We start from the raw sequence: 18553 nt of genomic DNA, 5'->3' as shown, positions 1-18553 counted from the left end.
GGGAGACGTGGCACTGAATAAGCGGCTGCTCTAAACCGCACCAGATCCTGCACCGGTAGGGCCAGTGCCATCAGTGTAGTCAGTGCCAGGCCCAATTCATGTCCCAGTGGTGAAGGAGGCGGTACCAACGGCGATTCTGGCCCCAAGGAAGATGTGAATTCAATTAAGTTTCTGGCAGCCCGGGAGTTACCCCCTCCACAGACAGGTCCTGGGTCTCCGGGCTACCCGTCTGCACCGGGCTCAGTCTGCACCAATGGTGCAGTGGAGATGAAGCCTCAGGGAGTTCCTCTCGTGGATGCGCACCTTGGTCCCGTCTCGAGGACGATCTTCCTCTTCACGCCCTCTTACACACACTCAGTGCCGGGGACTGGAATCAGTGCCTCAGCAACAGCCAGTGCGCCGATGCCAGAGAGAGCTTTGACATGTGTCCTGTATCGACCCCGGTGCTCTCTTCACCAACAGGACCGACTCTGGTGCCGGGGTTGGAGTGCTGACTCCATTAGCATCAGAGGGGTAGCCGTGTTAGTCTGAATCTGCAAAAGCGACGAGGAGTCCTGTGGCACCTTATAGACTAACTGAAGTGTAGGAGCATAAGCTTTCGTGGGCAAAGACCCACTTCGTCAGATTCCATTAGGAGTAGCTTAAGTCTAAGCTGAGGACTAAAAGAGAACGGGACTCTAAAGGACTTACAAATCTTACAGGATCTGTCAGACGGCCTTCTCCCAGGCACTTCAAGCACTCCTTATGCAGGTCACCACAGGGATCGCAGGCAGGGTTTGAAGCCCTGGGCCCCAGCATGCCCCTCCTTCTCTCCCCCCACCGAGGGTGAACAAGGGGAACACTAACTATCCTAACAACAACTCTAATGAACTATTTACACAAGATAAGAGTGCTAAGTCCACACTTGTGATCGCAAGCCAAGCATTCCAGCAACCTTCTAAGGAACTGAGGGAGTGGAGGGCCAGCAGGGGATTATATGCGCGGTTATACCAGCGCCAATCCAGGGGGCTCCCTGGCTGGCCCAACGGGTATTAATAAGTGTAAAAAGCTTCTGGAACTCATGCACACAGTGAGCGCATACCTACGTGGAACGGACACAAGCAAGCACTCAAAGAAGAATCATCTTAATGGATACTGCTCTTATAGATTTGTATCTTAAAGAAACTCAGAACTGTATGCGGTCTCCTTCCTGACAGCGTATTTGAAAACATGTACCTATTAACATTGGGACTTCATTTCAGTTTTAAGCCAAATGTCTTAACTTAGTGTCTTAAAAGGTGAACAAAATACAGCATTATATTAAGATCTTGGTTCTTGTGACCCAGTACACTGACAATAAGAATCATACATCTTTTTCTGTCCACTTCTTAGAGAAGTGTATGTAATGCAATTGAACTGTTCTATATCTTCAGCAAAATGAAAGAAGCAGTAATGTTATTATATACGTGACTATTGCTAAGATATTGGAAGTCTGTATGTTTACACTGTTCTCATTTCAACCAGGGCTGCAGACAGATGGCTAGGGAGGGGCAAAAGGGGCAGTGCGAATGGAGCAACTAACACGGGGCCTGGCAGGGGCACTAAGGGCTGAGAGGGGGAGGTGGGTGCAGTTGTGGCAGTGCTGAGTATCCAAAGTTTTGGCCCTTCCAGGAGCCCGGACCCCAGCCACCCCTCCTCCCCCGTTGCCCTGCAAAGTCTATCACCAGCTCTGATTTCAACTTACGCTTAACTTCTTCCCTAACGCTCTTCTTTGCATTCACAGGGGCAGATTGCACGGCCTCTACAATCACTTTTCCAAGCCTCACCCAAGCAACTACTAGAAACTTTTGCCACCTGCAAACAAATCCCCAACGCCGCCTTCCAAGCTACGTCCTAAGGAGAACCTGTGCAAACCCTAATATTGTCTTGTCAAACACTCCTTCACATCCCACAGTATGAAAACTCGCCCATACCAGTTCTGCCTAAGAGACCTCATCGGCCAGTCATACTCATTTTCTAACTTCCATAAAAACTAGGAGGCTGTTACACCAACTTTTCTCCAGTACAAGTATTACATGTGCATAATAGGTATGCACATAATTAGACTCATAGAATTCTAGGGCTAGAAGAGACCTCAGGAGTCATCAAGTTCTGCCCCCTGCCCGAAGCAGGACCAACCCCAACTAAATCATCCCAGCCAGGGATTTGTCAAGCCGAGATTTAAAAACCTCTAGTGATGAAGATTCCACCACTTCCCTAGGTAACCCATTCCAGTGCTTCACCACCCTCCTAGTGAAACAGTTTTTCCCTAATATCCAACCTAGACTTTTCCCACTGTAACTGAGACAATTACTCCTTGTTCTGCCATCTGTCACTACTGAGAACAGCTTCTCCCCATCCTCTTTGGAACCTCCCTTCAGGAAGTTGAAGGCTGCTATCAAATCCCCCCTCACTCTTCTTTTCTGAGGACTAAATAAGACCAGATCCCTCAGCCTCTCCTTGTAAGTCACGTGCTCTAGCCCCCTAATCATTTTGGTTGTCCTCTGATGGACCCTCTCCAATACATCCACATCTTTTCTATAGTGGGAGGTGGAGCAGAACTGGACACAATACTCCAGATGTAGCTTCACCAGTGCCGAATAAAAGGGAATAACAACTTCTCTAGATCTGCAGGAAATGCTCCTCCTAATGCACCCCAATATGCCATTAGCCGTCTTGTTTAGATGGAGATTATATTTTCTCATCAGAAAACCATAATGAAATGTCTCACTTTAAAATACTACTTCTACCTGCACAATGGAAAACTAAGCCACATATAGAACAAAAACACTGTAAACAATATTTAGGTGGGGGAGGGGAGGAATTGTTCATAGGGTTACACATACAACAGGTTTAACCAAAAACTAAAACCATTTCAAAGGTGGAACATACTCTGCTAGGGAGATCATCACGTAACCGACTACACAGTTAACCGATAAGCCTGGGCTTATCAGTTAATCTTGTCAAGTACATACATTTCCCCTCCTCCCCCCCTCCCCGCCGATGCCTCTGTATCAGAGACACCAAGGTGGGGGTAGAGGAGTGGGAGCTGGTACCCATGAGGAGCTGGCTTTAAGCAGGCTCCCCATGAGCACCAGATCCGCTATCCCCACCCCTGTGCCGCTGCCTCTGAGGAAGGTCAGGCTGGTGCCAATACAGAGGCAGCGAGGGGGGCAGGCAGAAGCCAATGCTGGGGGGAGCTGGCTTAGAAACCAGTTCCCCCCAGCATCAGATCCATGGTGCCACCTGCCCACCAGCCCCCACATTGTTGCTTCTATCAGAGGCAGCAACATGGGGAGGGGCCAGGAGAGGATGCCGTGAAACAGCCTCTGTCCACAGGGAGCTTGGACACCTGCAGACACGGTGCTGCCACCCCACACCACTGCCTCTGTATCCACTCCTAGGGAGCCCCCTGCAACCTCAAGCTGCTGCCTCTGTATCAGAGGCAGCAGCACAGAGCAGCAGGTAGCCAGTCTGCACAGGGAGCTGGTTTTTAAACTGATACAGAGGCAGCAGCATGGGGTAGCACGGGGCTCCCTTTGGTGTGGGGCTGGGAGTGCACTGGCTGCTGGCTCTGCCCCCGGGGATTATCAATAGCCATGTAACCACTAAAATTTCATGCGGTTACACAACTATTCAATTACATGGTATCTAATATCCCTATACTCTGCAACTGAAAAAATAAATAAATAAATAAATAATAAAACACACCACCACATTTGTCCATGACAATCTCTTGAACTTTAAAAACTGGTCACTGCATCTTTGTTCCATGTTTGGAATTTCAGATTTCTGAATACAGTGAATAATTAAATATTCAGGTATTCAACCCTCAAAGAAAAAGATCTATTAAATAGAACGCAGTTCACAGGAGGGATTAAATGTTTACTCCTTGTTTCAAGTGCATGAATGGGGGCATTCAGCTATAAGAAATTTTGGGATTTTGAAATAGGCTGTTAACTGGTTATAGGAGCATCAAGTAACACTCAAACATCATGACATTTAAGGGGAATAAGGATGTTTTTTGAAAAACTGGATGCTTCCTGGTTTTGCTACTTCCTTTTTTAAGAGCTGAAGCAAATACACTGCTATTGGAATTATCTAGTCTTATTTTTCAAGTCATTTTGGAGAATGTAAATACAAGTACATACACAGAAAAAGTGAAGATGGCCATCCTTGTTCATGTATGCCATTAACTTCTCAAAATACCAGCCTGCTGTTCTAAATTACAAAAGAGTCTAGTATCATAAGCTTTTGTGGGCAAAACCTACTTCTTCAGATAAGAAAGGGGGTTTTGCCCACAAAAGATTATATAGTTCGTCTCTAAGAAGCTATAGGACTCCTCGTGGTTTTTTTAAAGTTATAGACTAACATGGCTACCCCTCTGAGACTTTTAAATGAGTCTAAATAAGCGAAAAATCCCCAAAGAGACAAAAGATCAAATATGTCCTAAGTTAGCTTGTCACTTCCCTGCTTGTAGGTAGCATTTTCAAAATTAAGCCACTTGACCTTGACACTTGCTTTGCCTGGCATTCGTTTTCAGAGAAGTTCTGTCTCTCATTTGGTCCTGCTGTGAGGGCAGGGGACTGGACTCTATGACCTCTAGAGGTCCCTTCCAGTTCTAGTGTTTTATGATTCTATTATTCTCCAAGAATAAAAGGACTCCAGTGGCCTGGTGATTCAGATTGTTGTTATGTTCTTCCCTAGCAATTTATGTATGCCAGGGTTCTCTCTAAGGGTACGTCTAGTCTACATGCCTCTGGTGACAGAGGCATGTAGATTAGACTACCCAGCATAGGAAAATGAAGCAGCGATTTAAATAATCACTGCTTCATTTACATTTAAATGGCTGCCGCGCTGAGCCGATCAGCTGTTTGTCGGCTCAGCGCGGTAGTCTGGAAGCTCCGTGGTCGACATCAAAGGCATTTGTCGACCTCCCGCTGCTTCTGAGCAATATCAGATTTAAAAATATGTTACCTATGATTGTTCAGAAAGACAAACTAAAGATTTAGGTGCTACACTGCTTTTTGGATTTGTTGTACACATACAGCCAAGACAAGCGCGAATGCTAAATGCCTAGAAACAACTATATGAGCAGAAGTTACAACAATTCTCCCATTTTCCTTTGAAGTGTCTTAAAGTCCTGGAACATTTTCTGTTCTGATTCTTACTTCTGTCAAAGATACAGAAAGAACAAAGTGACAGAGGTGAAAGATCTAAATTCCATAATCATTTCCTGAGTTATCCAAATCTCTACCATAATATCTAAATGAAATTATTTCAAATGTGAGTTACTATTTCAATATAAAACAAGGCTTCGTAGGTCATAGATAGGGTTACCAGGTGTCTGGTATTGTACCAGACAGTCCAGTAATTGCGCGCGCTGTCCGGTAAAAGAAAAAAATAAGAAAATAGCAGACATGTGCAATGTCTGGTATTTTCTGATTTTTCCATCTGCGCACCGGATGGAAGCCTGGCGTGGGTGGGGGAAGTGGCTGGGAGTCCCGGCTGGGAAGCGAGGCCACGCTTGCCACCAGGAGCCCTCAGTCGGTTGAATGTGAGGAGGAGGGGAAGCCTCCCAACAACTTTGGTGCCCCCCACCCCCTTTTTTTCCCCCCCTTTCAACAAAATTTTTTCCTGGTGGATTTTTTTGGGGGGTGGGGGGGTGTTCGGTATTTTTGTTTCAGCCATCTGGCAACCCTAGCCACAGACACTAGTCTGATAAGGTGATTAAGCAGCAATACTAGGTATTTTTATTAGGGATGTTAAAACGCATTTATAACTGCTGAAATTTTCAGCGGTTACACGTTTACACGCAAGGGGGAGGCTCCCCACATATACTAGCTCCTGTCTTCCTCCACTGCTGCCTCTGATACAGGAACCCTGTGTATAACCATGCACATTAACAGACGAGTCCAGGCTCATTGGTTAACCATGTACATGAGTTCACGTCCCTAATTTTTATGAAAGCTTTTTCCATGTAAATATAGAATATATCTTGGGTCAGGAATTCCCAAGCTGGACACCCACAGAGTTCTAGATTCAATTTGCTGATTGGGAAGGAAGTGGTGCCAACTTCACACTATACTATAGCACTATGCAGGATAAATCCGTAAGGCTCAACAAGCCTTGTTTTAAATGTAAGTTAATCATGGATTAGTTCTGTGGGAATGGGACAGAGGGAGGTTGAAGAAAAAGGAGGGAAAGGTAGGGCCATTGGGAAAGCAGAGGGGAAGAATCCTTACAGCTGTGCTGAATACAATATCAAGACGGGGAAAAAAATAGAAAATACATTGAACCACTTTCATTTAAGTGCCTAAATAAAAATGTAGGTAATTCATTGTAGCCATCCAATTACACTAGAATTTCTCTTTGTTTCTGCAAACATGTCATGATTAAACACTTTAATACAGTGGTGGGCAACCTCTCATAAGTGCTTTTCAAATTTTCCTATAGAGGTTTAAAAGTTAGAAATATTACTGGCATAACATTAATATCTCATCCAATGCCACATCCGCTCCTTACCAAAAAAACCCACACCCAGTTTCATAAAACCACAAGAAAACCATAATGTCCTCATTTAAAGGGTTAAGTATTTTAAATTAAATACCAATTTTATGTGAATGTATCAGCTGTTTTGATCATACATTTTGCTTTTGCAGTAGCGCTAAACAAAGAACATAGCTGCAACATGTCTATGCAGATATGTTTGATTTAAGAGTACTAAATACCACGCCACACTCTTGGCACTCAAATACCAAGCAAGTACATATGGCTATTAAAGGCCCACAGAAAGACAAGCACAACATCATATTTCAAACTCTGCAGCCACCACCTCTCTCTTTATCTACCTTATCTTTGTCCTCGACAACATCTGCCAGCACATCATCTGGGTCCAAGATCCCTCCATCTGTATACTCGAGGTGGTGAATGTTCACCCAATAAGCAGGATCCTGCAGAAGAATAAAAAAACCAAGGTCTTTTGTCAAACCAACTTCAGCTTTTTAGCTCTATAAAGCCAGTAGAAATTTTTTTTATTCTATTTTTACTTCTCTCTTCTTTAGTAAATAACATTCCATTCTAGACATACAATTTTGGTTCAAGAATTCAAAGAAACACCTATGATACAAATAATGTGAATTTTATGTCAGATTACTACCAATTGAATGACGTCCAATATATTAAGATTTATATCAGCATTGACTTAGCATACATTTTAAATCTGTGTTTACCAAATACAAGTGAGGTGAGATGGATTTTACACATTATAAGAAAAATTCAGAGAAACAATGCTATATCACTGTAAATCACTGCAATTTAGAAACAATAAAATTTCTGACAACTTGGAAAAATGTTTATATAATTTTTCAAAACACACACTCAGACTTAGATCCTGCAAACATTTTGCAGATGCAAACTCTATTTATACACTACCCAGCCTCACCCACACCATCCACCAAGAACTTCCTGTTATGGAAAGTCAAGCCTCTCCTACAAGAGCAAGAATTGGTAATAGGAAACAACAAGCAATCCTGTGGCACCTTAAAGACTAACAAATATAACATATTGTGAGCTTTCAAGAGTAAAATCCATTTCATCAGATGAGACTGGTTAATCAGCACTCAAGCTGATCCTGTATGTGTCCCTAGACTCAGTAGGCAGAGTTCCACACCAATGCCAAGCTGTGACTCTCATGTGCCTTTGGACTCAGTGGAATAAGCTTAAAGTACTACCATCATACATGGTCAGCTTGTCACTACTCCACATTCTCACCACAGCCGTTCTGCTAGTAACCCATTTGAAGAGCAAACCCCTTAAGATACGAGGGTGACACAAGAATCTTTAGTTTAGATACAAGGAGTGTTATTGCAGAATGAATGGGGAAGCCAAAATAACACCCCCAAAAGGAGGAGGGGAAGAAAGAGAAGCAACCAGCTTAACCGCGGAAGTTATTTATTTCCTTGTAGTAGCCATAGAAACAAACAAACAAACCAACCAGTTACAGTATTAAATCTAAATTAAATCTGATTACAAATGCTAGGGCTACCAAAGCAAAACTGATCACATAAGGTAGGGTCAGGAGACTATACTGGTGGAGGTGGGGGCAGAGCGAGAGATAGCTCATCACTCAGTGAAGCTTGAGCTGATCAGAGTTTCCTGATGGTGATGGTAACTGGGAGTGGGCAGGAGTGTGTGTGGAGGGGCGGGGGGTCCAGAATAGTGGAGACAGGCAGCACAGAGTGCCAGTATGATTAGTATGGAGAAGATGAAGTCCCAATGGAGTTGATGTAGAATTTAGATCCAAGCATCAGAAAGAACACTTTCATGGAGAGGGTTTTTTGCTGTGATACAATGGTTTAAGGAACACTAGGTGATTTTGCAAGCAAACAGATGGTTCAAAGGACTAAATAATAAAAATTGATCATTCTTGGCTATGGGTGGTGTTCCTTCTAGGGAGCTCATAATGCAATTAGGCAATATTGGATACCAAGAGAGCAATTATTGCTATAATTGGTCTGATAACTATTGTTCCGGGTGTGGGCAGACAGGGGTTCATTAGAGCTAGACACTACCCTCTAAAGGTATTGTTTAACAGGTTAGCTTTTTAAACAGGAATTTACTTTCTTCATTCTCATTCATTCCCTACTTCATTCTGGTTCATTTTCTCTGAGGCACCTGGCATTGGCCACTGTCGGAAGACAAGGTACTGGGCTAGATGGACCTTTGGTCTAACCCAATATCGCCATTCCTATGTTCTCCAAACTGTCCACACCTTTCTTGAATCATGGTGCCCTGAACTGAACCTAATACACTCACTGAGGCCTAATCAGTGTGAAAAGAAGAATTATTTCTTGTAAGCAAAAACGCAACACTGCTAATGTACCCCAGAACAATGTGTGTTTTTTTTCCTTCTCTACATTGAGAAACTGTTGACTCTCATTTAGCTTGTGGCCCACTATGTGATCCCTGTCTGCAGTACTTTTTTCTAGTTAGTTATTTCCCATTTTGTATGTGTGAAACTGATTGTTCTGTCTAGGCATACCGGAGCGGTCGACAAAGGATTCCCTTGTCGACCGATCTGTGTCTAGACTGCTGCGCCATGCTGGATCAGCTGATTGTGGGCACAGTGCGGCGGCCATCTTTATTTTAATGAAGCTGGGATTATTTAAATCTCCGCTTCATTGACTATGCTGGGCAAACTACTTTACATGGCTCCGTTGACGTAGCCATGTAGTCTAGACACACCCTTAATCTCGCCTCAGACAGCAGCCATTCCATACCCCTAATCATTTTTGTTGCCCTTTTCTGAACTTTTTCCAGTTCAGCTAAATCTTTTTGAGATGAGGCAAACACATCTGTATGCAGTCTTCAAAATGTGGCTATACTATGGATTTATACAGAATCCATAAAATATTCTGTGTCTTATTCTCTCTCCCTCTGATTCCCAACATTCTGTGTTGCTTTTTTTGATTGCTGCTACACACTGAGTGGATATTTTCAGAGAGACATTCACAATGACTCCAAGAACTTGCTTTAGTGGTAACAGTTAATATAAGCCCCTCATTTTGTAAGTATAGTTGGGATTATGTTTTCCAATAGAGATTATTCAGAATTTATCAGCACTGAAAGTCATCTACCATTTTATTTTGTTGCCAATTCACCTAATTTTATGTGATCCTCTGAAGCTCTTCACAGTCTGCTACGGACTTTACTACCTTGAGCAGTTTAATATCATCTGCGAATTTTGCCACCATACTGTTTACCCCTTTCTCCTGTGCATTTATGAATATGTTGAATAGGATTGGTCCCAACACAGACCCCAGAGAATGCTATTAGTTACCTCTCTCAATTCTGAAAACTATCTTTTTCCTAACCTTTTGTTTCCAATCTTTTCACAAATACCGATCCACAAGAGGACCTTCCCTCTTATCCCATGACAGCTTACTTTTCCCAAGATAAAACAAAAGACAGAACTATGTAGCACTTTAAAGACTAACAAGATGGTTTATTAGGTGATGAGCTTTCATGGGCCAGACCCACTTCCTCTTTTGTTTCAGCTAGACCAGACTAACACAGCTGCATCTCTATCACTATTCTACATGCTTTGCGCAAGATCGATTTCCAAAACGCCCTTGACAAGGCTTAAGTATATTATATCCACTGCATCCTCCTTTCCCACATGCTTGTTGACTCCCTCAAAGAATTCTGATACAGGTTGTACCTACAAAATCCGGGACTCTCTGATTCAACAACATCCATTGACCGGCAGGACAAAAGGTGCTCCTGGAGCAGAGTGCCCCGGAGCCTAAGGGCAGGAGGATCAACTGAGTGGGACATCAGAGTTGGCAGCCTGGCTGGGGGGAGCACAGGACCAGGGTTGGAGCCTTCCAGCAGCCCCCAGGAGTGCAGGGCCAGAGTCCCGTGGCTTTCTCCGACTGCACAGGGCCAGGGCTGGGGCTGCGCAGGGACAGGGTCCCCCAGCGTCCCCAGGCTGTGCAGGGCAGGGGCAAAGCCCCGTGGCTTTCCCCAGCTGCATGGGGCCAGGGCTGGGACTATGCAGGTATGGAGCTCTGCAGTTTCCTTCAGCTGTGTAGGGCCATGGCTGGAGCTGCAGGGGGCCGGGGCCAGAGTCCCAGCCTGGCAGCTGTTCCTGGCTGCATAGGAACGGAGCCCCATGGCAGGAGCTGGAGCTCGTGCCACCCAGGGAGCCAGCAGTAGGTACGCGAGCAGCCCAGCCTGGTTGGGGGCAGGGGGGGGGAAGAGGGTGAGGCAGGGTTGCCTGCTGAAGCAGCCTGCCAGCAGCGGATAACAGGCTCGGAGGCTGGTGGCAAGAGACCTCCCCTGGTCTGGCAAATTCTCTTGTTCGGGACTGGTCAGGTCCCAGTGATGCCGGACCAGAAAAGTCCACCTATAGATTAGCAAGGCTTGACTTCCCATTACAAAAATCATGATGACTCTCCCCCAAATTACTTTCATCTACAGGTCTGATAATTCTGTTCTTTGCTACAGTTTTAGCCAGTTTTAGACTATAATTGCCCAGATCACCTGTAGAGCTCTTTTTTAAAATTGGTGTCACATTAGGTATCCTCCAGTCATTAGGTACAGAATCTGATTTAAAGGATAGATTAAAAACCACAGTTAGAAGTTCTGCAAATTTTACATTTGAGTTCTTTCAGAACTTTTGGGCAATCCTAGAGACTGATTACAGGTTAGTTTACCAATTTATTCCAAAACCTCCTCTGAAGATACCTCAATCTGGGACAATTCCTCAGATTTGTCACTTAATAAGAATGGCTCAACTTCGGGAATCTCCCTCATGTTCTCAGCTGTGAAGGCCAATACAAAGAATTCATTCCATTTCTCCATAATGACCGATCATCCTTGAATGCTCCTTTAGACTCCTGATTGTCCAGTGGACCCACAGAGGTTGTTTAGTAGGCCTCCTGTGTCTGATATACTTAAAGTTTGCTATTACTTTGAGGTTTTGATCCTAATAATACACTTACAAAATGCAACAATCTGTATTATTAGCAATAGATGCTTATCTCCAACCTTTTCCATGATCATATAAAATAGATCTGTAAATTATTAAAATTGGGACATGTTACTTAAATATTATACTTGAAAATTACACAAGTTTCTGTGGGGTAGTGTATTTATACCAAAATATCTTTAAAAAGTTATACATGGTATGCTATTTCATAAGCTTTCTGTACACAGTTTTAAGAGCCTTTTTATGGGAAAACAGCTGGTAAAAATATTTTTGTTTTCCACTGTTTGTATCTATTTGAGATTTTATAGCTTCTGCCCTAGATGTTAATGTTTTAGAAGCAAAGCTGTGTGGTCCTAAAAAATGCAACATGCTGCCCAAAATACAAGACCCAGATGAACTAAAAGCCACCCCCACATGCCCTAATAAAAAAAAAGTCTTAAGTTTTCTAAAACCTGAGCTACAAAAAGAATCAAACAACAGAATGCTTGTGTGGGTGGGCATAAGAAAGAGAGAGCAAGCTCGTGCATGCGTCTGACACAGCACAGTTACCTTTTCCCACAAGCATCCAAAGAAAAATATTGTCAGTATAAAAGTTGGCTTCTCTCTCATAAATAAAATATACAAAAAACAAATTAGAGATTCAAGAGTAACCTTAGCAGACTCTTCAGTATTTACATGTGAGCAAAGGGAATTGTTAAAATTTATACCAAAATATAAAGATTAAATTTACACTATTCCATTAGCAGAAAAAATAAGTTTATTGATGTATGCGTGGGAGCAACTTTCCTCCTTTGCTTTACACTTTTCTCTACTTTGTATAGTAAGAGACCAGCACTAGGTGGAACATCATGATCTTATGAATGAACTTCAAAACACCACTGCATTCACCATTTGGCTTTAAGAAACCACATTTTACATTGATGTTTCTCACAATTTTTCTGTCAAATTAGCAAAAATCACCCATCCATTCCACATACATCTCAAATCTGAAATATATTTTACTCCCCAAACATTGCTATCGAACAGGAGGGGAGGGGGGAATGGGTTTCCACCAAAAGCTCAACTAACTGCGATAAATGTAACATCTCCATCCTAAGCTCTAGAGTGTCAATTAGACATAAGTCATTTCCCTATGAAGGGTGTGAAGTCAAATGCCAGGAGAATTATTCTACCCTATCCGAGCCACTAAAATTAAAAAAGCCAAAACACTATTTTAAAGACAGAAAAAGGACAAGTGTAATAAAAAATAACTCCAAAAACAAAAATCACAGCCAGGGTTTAGAGTAGGAATAGGCCAAAAAGCAGTTCCAGCACTTCTCTGATGATACCATTAACAACTCAAGAATCTATATTTTCCATAAAGGAACAATATAAACCCTAAGGGCTAGACATTTTAATTCAATAGGTTCTGTATGATCTTCTCAGGAGTTATTTTGAAATAAGGGTACAGTTTAGACATAGCCTTAGAGTTTTAGTAGTAAAGGTACAGACTGAAGCAAAGGAAAAACAGTTTCTACATGATAAACAGTCCACTGTAACAATTTGTAAAGTTTGGTAAGTGAAATAGCACCTTCCTTCCCACATATTCAAAAACAAAAACTATTTCTTATCAAGTAATGATTTGTTAATTTAATATTTTACCACATCCTTGCTTAAATTTTCATATACAATTAAAGACAGGGTACATATGTCACCCCAATTTTGCTTAGGATTAGGATGGATTAATTCACATGATAACATTTTGAGTCAACAGACTCAACTGTTAGAAAAACGAGGTTTATCTTTGATGATCCTTTATTCAAGGATGATCTCTACCACAGATTTATATATGGGTCCTGAGATATTCAGGAGTTTGAATGTCTGCAGTAGACATTTCATGGCAGGCCAGCTGTGAGAAAAGTTCTTTTCCTTTCTTCTCTTGCTCTTTTCAGCTTCAAGGACAGACTCTTCTCCTCCATCAGGCAGAGGCTCGCTTTGAGATAGCATCCGTTGGGGTTGGTTGACAGCTTGCTCAGCGTGGCTTTGTAGCATTTACTCTTGCCACATTTCTGACGATGGATAAACTGAGAAGAGAGGACTTGTTTTGGAAGGCAAGTTCTGGAACCTGCACACAATATATAGTCCAGCAAAGTTGGTACATGAGGATCGTGCTTCAATGCTGGTGACACTGGCTTCAGGAAGGATGCTGGCATTAGTACATCAAGGTTTGTACCCCAAAATCAGTAGCCATGTCTTCTAAAGGCAATTACTGTATTTTTAATAAAAACAAAACACAAGGATGAATGTGCTCGCTTTTGTTTATTCAGTTTTCAGGAGCAAAGCACTGGAACAAGAGCTGGCGACAGATTCGTGCACTGCACCCACTGGCAGGCAGCCAGTTCCTCCAAAGGTTCATAACTGGGCCTCAGTGGTAAGCATCATTCTGAGTTGGCATAGAAGATGATGCACACATTATGGGACCAGCAGATGCCCCTCTTTGGCTGCCATAAAGCAGCTATCTGAAATTATTGTACACATGGGTGAAATTAGTTTTGGATTTTTTAAAGGAGTTGAGTAATCACTCATATACACTGCCCCGCAGTCTGGACCAAACAGTTTTGAACCAAACTTCTGCAGTGTTCACTCTCGGATTACAGTGCAAGCATGAATTAAAAGATTCCTGGGGGCGGGGGGGGGAAGCATGTCTGCAGCACCCTTGGCTTGAAGTGGCTTCCATTACAGTTTGGTTCAACAGTTCTCAGCACTCTCCTACACAAATTGTTCCAGCAACTCTGATTAACCCATTGGTCCTCTTCAAGCAGGACTACAATAATCCAAACTAGGAACCTTTTAGTTCAAGCCTACAGTGTCCACACAGGGAAAGATATAGCACAGCAGCTTGCTTCATATCCCATTGTCCTAACTGTAAGGCAGTATAGGTGTAGTCATAATTATTAGAGAAAAAGATACCTAGGATAGGTGTAGATAAATTTACCCATGGCTAATTGTAAACTGCTGTGAAATGCTGTAGCATTATGTGTGACAAATCTGGCAGACCTTTACAAATTAAGCCAGCTATAATGTATGTGAATTGGAAGGTCATTAAACTCATATGGGAGCAGGGAGGATGGGTGATTACACACAAAAAAAAAATATTTGGTGCTCAGCTTTTGAGGAAAGGTAGGGAACACTTACCAATTGCTCTGTGGAAGTGACAACTCCCTGACCCCATTTGCTACTGTTCAGTTGCAAACCAGTTTGGAGTGGGGAAAATATTCTGCACTTCTGCAAGCGTGCAGGGCAATAAATCCCAATTTAATTCATCTCAGCATCTCTCAAACATACATGCACATTAATAAAACTGTTTAATAGTCATTCTGCCTTAGGGCTGCAAGTCATGTTTATGTTTAACATCACCACTTAAAGGCTGTTTATCACTGAATTCCTTTACATGAGGGAGAGCATTTTAGGAATTACAATGCAAATATTTACCAAATGATGAATTAGAGCCAGGTCACAAGGCCTTGATTCACTCAGCCAGTAAGTTTAGGTTTTGCTAAAGTTATACAGCAGCTAACTTCAACAGGAAAGAAGTTGCAAGCTATCAGCATTAAAATGCTGCATTTTATTTATTTTAGTCAAAAGCAAAAAAAAAAAAAAAAAAAAAATGGCAAGTGCCTTGTGACAAGGTGTACCTACCCCGTACTGAGGGACAGGGAGTTACCCTGGCCCAGCTGGCCAAAAAGGCCCCACTCCCACAGCCCTGCTGGGCATGCTCACAGGGGAGAAGGGGTATAAAAAGCCCAGGGAGCTTCTCAGGTGGGGCTGATGGCCAGAGGGGAAGGAGCTCAGGCCTGAGCTCCAGAGGAGCCCCAACAGTCATGGCCTCTGCCTCTACCGTCACCGCCACAGCAGCAGCGGCCAAGGAGGCCATCCAGAAGGGAATAGCAGGAAGCAGCCCAGGGTAGAGGATTGTCCTCCTAGACCTTGGCATGTCGGCCAGAATCCCCGTCGAGCAGGCAGAAGAATCCTCCACTGTCAGCAGGGACCTGGCTTGGTACCCAGTAGAGTGGGTGGGCCTGAGTTTCCCTACCTTCCCCCCCACAACAACCCAGCTCCCTAGCAGTCGAGAGGCTTACCTGTGGACTAAGCCTCAAAGCTGCATATACCCTGATACAGGGAACCGTGCCTTGGGACTAGGCCTCAGGGCCATATATACACACTAGAAGGGGGAAATCGTGCTTTGGACTAGGCCTCAGGGCCATATGTACCCTAGTACAGAGAACTGTACAAGGAACAGAGCCTATGGGCCATGTTTGCCCAGTGGAAAGGGGACAATGACCCAGACTTTGGGGTCTTCCAGGCCATTGAGGGGGCTTGCCCCATAACATGTCTGGACATAGCATACAAGTACATTAAATGTATATTGTGCACACCAAGATAGTTTATTCACTCTTGAGTCTGGAGCCTACTGATGGCCACTGTATTGACAGAACCAAATTAAAAAAAAAATAGCACCACCCTTATCCTCATTTGTTTCAAGCTCATATAATCTATTCAGATAGAAGTAGCTGATCCTTTTTTCCCCAAATACTGGACTACACTGTCACTTACACCACCCAAAAAACTGAGCTATGTAATAAGGACTATTAAGTTTAACATTATGAATAAAGAGAATCTTACTAAACATGTTAAATAGATTTTGAGAAACTAGTCCTCTTATACAATCTACAGTGCTGTTTACTCATCTGACAGTTTGGGATTATTGATTTAGTGCCAATCTTTGCATCACACATAGGTCTCTACTCCTGACCAAATTCATTGTCACGTAAAACAGGTCAAGGACCACGAAATCTGGTCTTGGGTGGTTTTACCCTATACTAAACTGATTTCATGGGGAGAAACAAGGTTTCTCAAATTGATAGTCATGACCAAAAAGGGAGTTGCAAGTGGGTGAAAGTTACTTTAGACTGGATGTATATTGCCACCTTTGCTTTGGCACTGCCTTCAGAGATTAACCAGGTGCCCATCTTTGAAAGCAGCACTCCACCAGCAGCTGTGGCAATATAATACCATGCCATCCTTACTTCTGTGCTGCTAATGGCAGCAGCTTTGCCATCAGAGCTGGACTCTTGGTCAGCAGCTACTTTCCAGCTGTCCAACTCAGGCAGTATAGCAATCCTCCTACTTTTTTTTTTTTTTTTTTTTTTGAGGGGGGGGAGGAGGAGGATCAGGACTACTACAACCCTGTAAAATATCAAAATGTAAATAGCTGAAGTCATGAAATATGATTTTTTTAAAAATCCCATGACTAAAGGCCAACGGACAAAGAGGGCTATGAATCTGGTAGTGCCCTAATTATATAGCACGCGCGCGCGCACACACACACACACACACACACACACACACACACACACAAACAGTCTTTGCCTTTATGAATGTACAGTGCAGTGGAAGATTCATAGAGGACAGGGCACACTGAGAAATTCCGAAATGGGGATGACTTAGAGGTTCTTCTGCAGTTTGTGCATGATTTGCTTTAAGTATCTTATGTCACTAAAGGGTAAACTGTACACCAAAGTAATGACAAGAGAGGAGCTCTCAAGAGGTGTGTTTAAGCTATTGGGGAATCTTGGTTAGGACTGCTGGATCATCGCGTCCCACTTCTGAAAGGGATACCAGACAGAGTATATGCGCTTAGAGCCTGCAGCCTACCCAGACTGAAGGAGCACTCATAGCACACAGATAAAAGTGTTGGTATTAACCTAGTAAGCATATGGCAGGGGCATATTATCATAGATGTAAAAAAACATCTATATTAGTTCTTTATGGCTCCTAGCAACACATACAATAATAAAGTGAATAGGAGAAGGGTGTGGAATGTTACTACTCAGGTAACATTATCCCTGATGATGCCATAGCACAACTGGTGGCTGAGCTCTGTGACTTTATTCTCACACACAATTATTTCAAATTTGGTGACACTACATACCTCCAGACCAGTAGTACTGCTATGGGCACCTGCATGGCCCCACAACATGCCAACATTTTTATGGCTGTCCTGGAACAACGCTTCCTCAGCTCTCATCCACTCATGCCCCTTCTCTACCTACTCTACATTGATGACATCTTCATCATACGGACCCATGGGAAGGAAATGCTGGAAGAATTCCACCACGATTTCAACAGCTTCCACCCCACCATCAACCTCAACCTGGACCAGTCTACACGGGAGGTCACTTAATGGACACCACAGTACAAATAAGTGACGGTCACATAAACACCACCCTACACGGAAAATCTACCGACCACTATGCCTACTTTCATGCCTCCAGCTTCCACCCTGGACACACCACACGATCCATTGTCTAGAGCCAAGCACTGAGGTACAACCGCGTTTGCTCCAACTCCTCAGACAGAGACCAACACCTACAAGTTCTTCAACAAGTATTCTTGAAACTACGATACCCACACAAGGAAGTAAGGAAACAGATCAACAGAGCCAGACATGCACCCAAAAGCCCCCTACTGCGGGACAAGCCCAAAAAAGAAACCAATAGAACACCACTGGCCATCACCTACAGTCCTCAGCTAAAACCTCTCCAACACATCAGTGATCTACAACCCATCCTGGACAATGATCCCTCACTTTTACAGGCCTTGGAAGGCAGGTCAGTACTCACCCACAGACAATCCGCTAACCTGAAGCATATTCTCACCAGCAACTATACACCGCACCACAGTAACTAACTCAGGAACCAATCCCTGCAACAAACCTTGGTGCCAACTCTGCCCACATATTTATACCAGCGACACCCTCACAGGACCTAACCAGATCAGCCACACCATCACTGGCTCATTCACCTGCACATCTACCATGTAATATACGCCATCATGTGCCAGCAATGCCCCTCTGCTATATACATTGGCCAAACCGGACAGTCCCTACGCAAAAGAATAACTGGACACAAATCAGATATTAGGAATGGCAATATACAAAAACCTGTAGGAGAACATTTCAATCTCCCTGAACACACAACAGCAGATTTAAAGGTAGCCATC

The 18553-nt window shown here is 43.3% G+C and overlaps 1 protein-coding gene across 7 annotated transcripts in view; it reads right to left on the bottom strand.

The window, feature by feature from the left end:
- PARD3B (par-3 family cell polarity regulator beta) overlaps positions 1-18553 on the bottom strand; it is a 604960-nt gene that overhangs the window by 549709 nt on the left and 36698 nt on the right. For 6 of the 7 annotated variants that reach the window (XM_075934324.1, XM_075934322.1, XM_075934326.1 and 3 more), the window contains one exon: positions 6870-6971. The exons of the other annotated variant lie outside the window; for it this stretch is intronic. In XM_075934324.1, the coding sequence (XP_075790439.1) occupies positions 6870-6971 (102 nt within the window). Of the gene's footprint in view, positions 1-6869; positions 6972-18553 lie in introns of those variants that run through there. 7 annotated transcript variants of the gene reach the window in all.

This window comes from Pelodiscus sinensis, chromosome 7 (genome assembly GCF_049634645.1).
Source record: "Pelodiscus sinensis isolate JC-2024 chromosome 7, ASM4963464v1, whole genome shotgun sequence".
Taxonomy (NCBI): domain Eukaryota; kingdom Metazoa; phylum Chordata; order Testudines; family Trionychidae; genus Pelodiscus; species Pelodiscus sinensis.
Note: the sequence above shows the minus strand (reverse complement) of the source record. Positions and strands in the feature narration are given on the sequence as shown.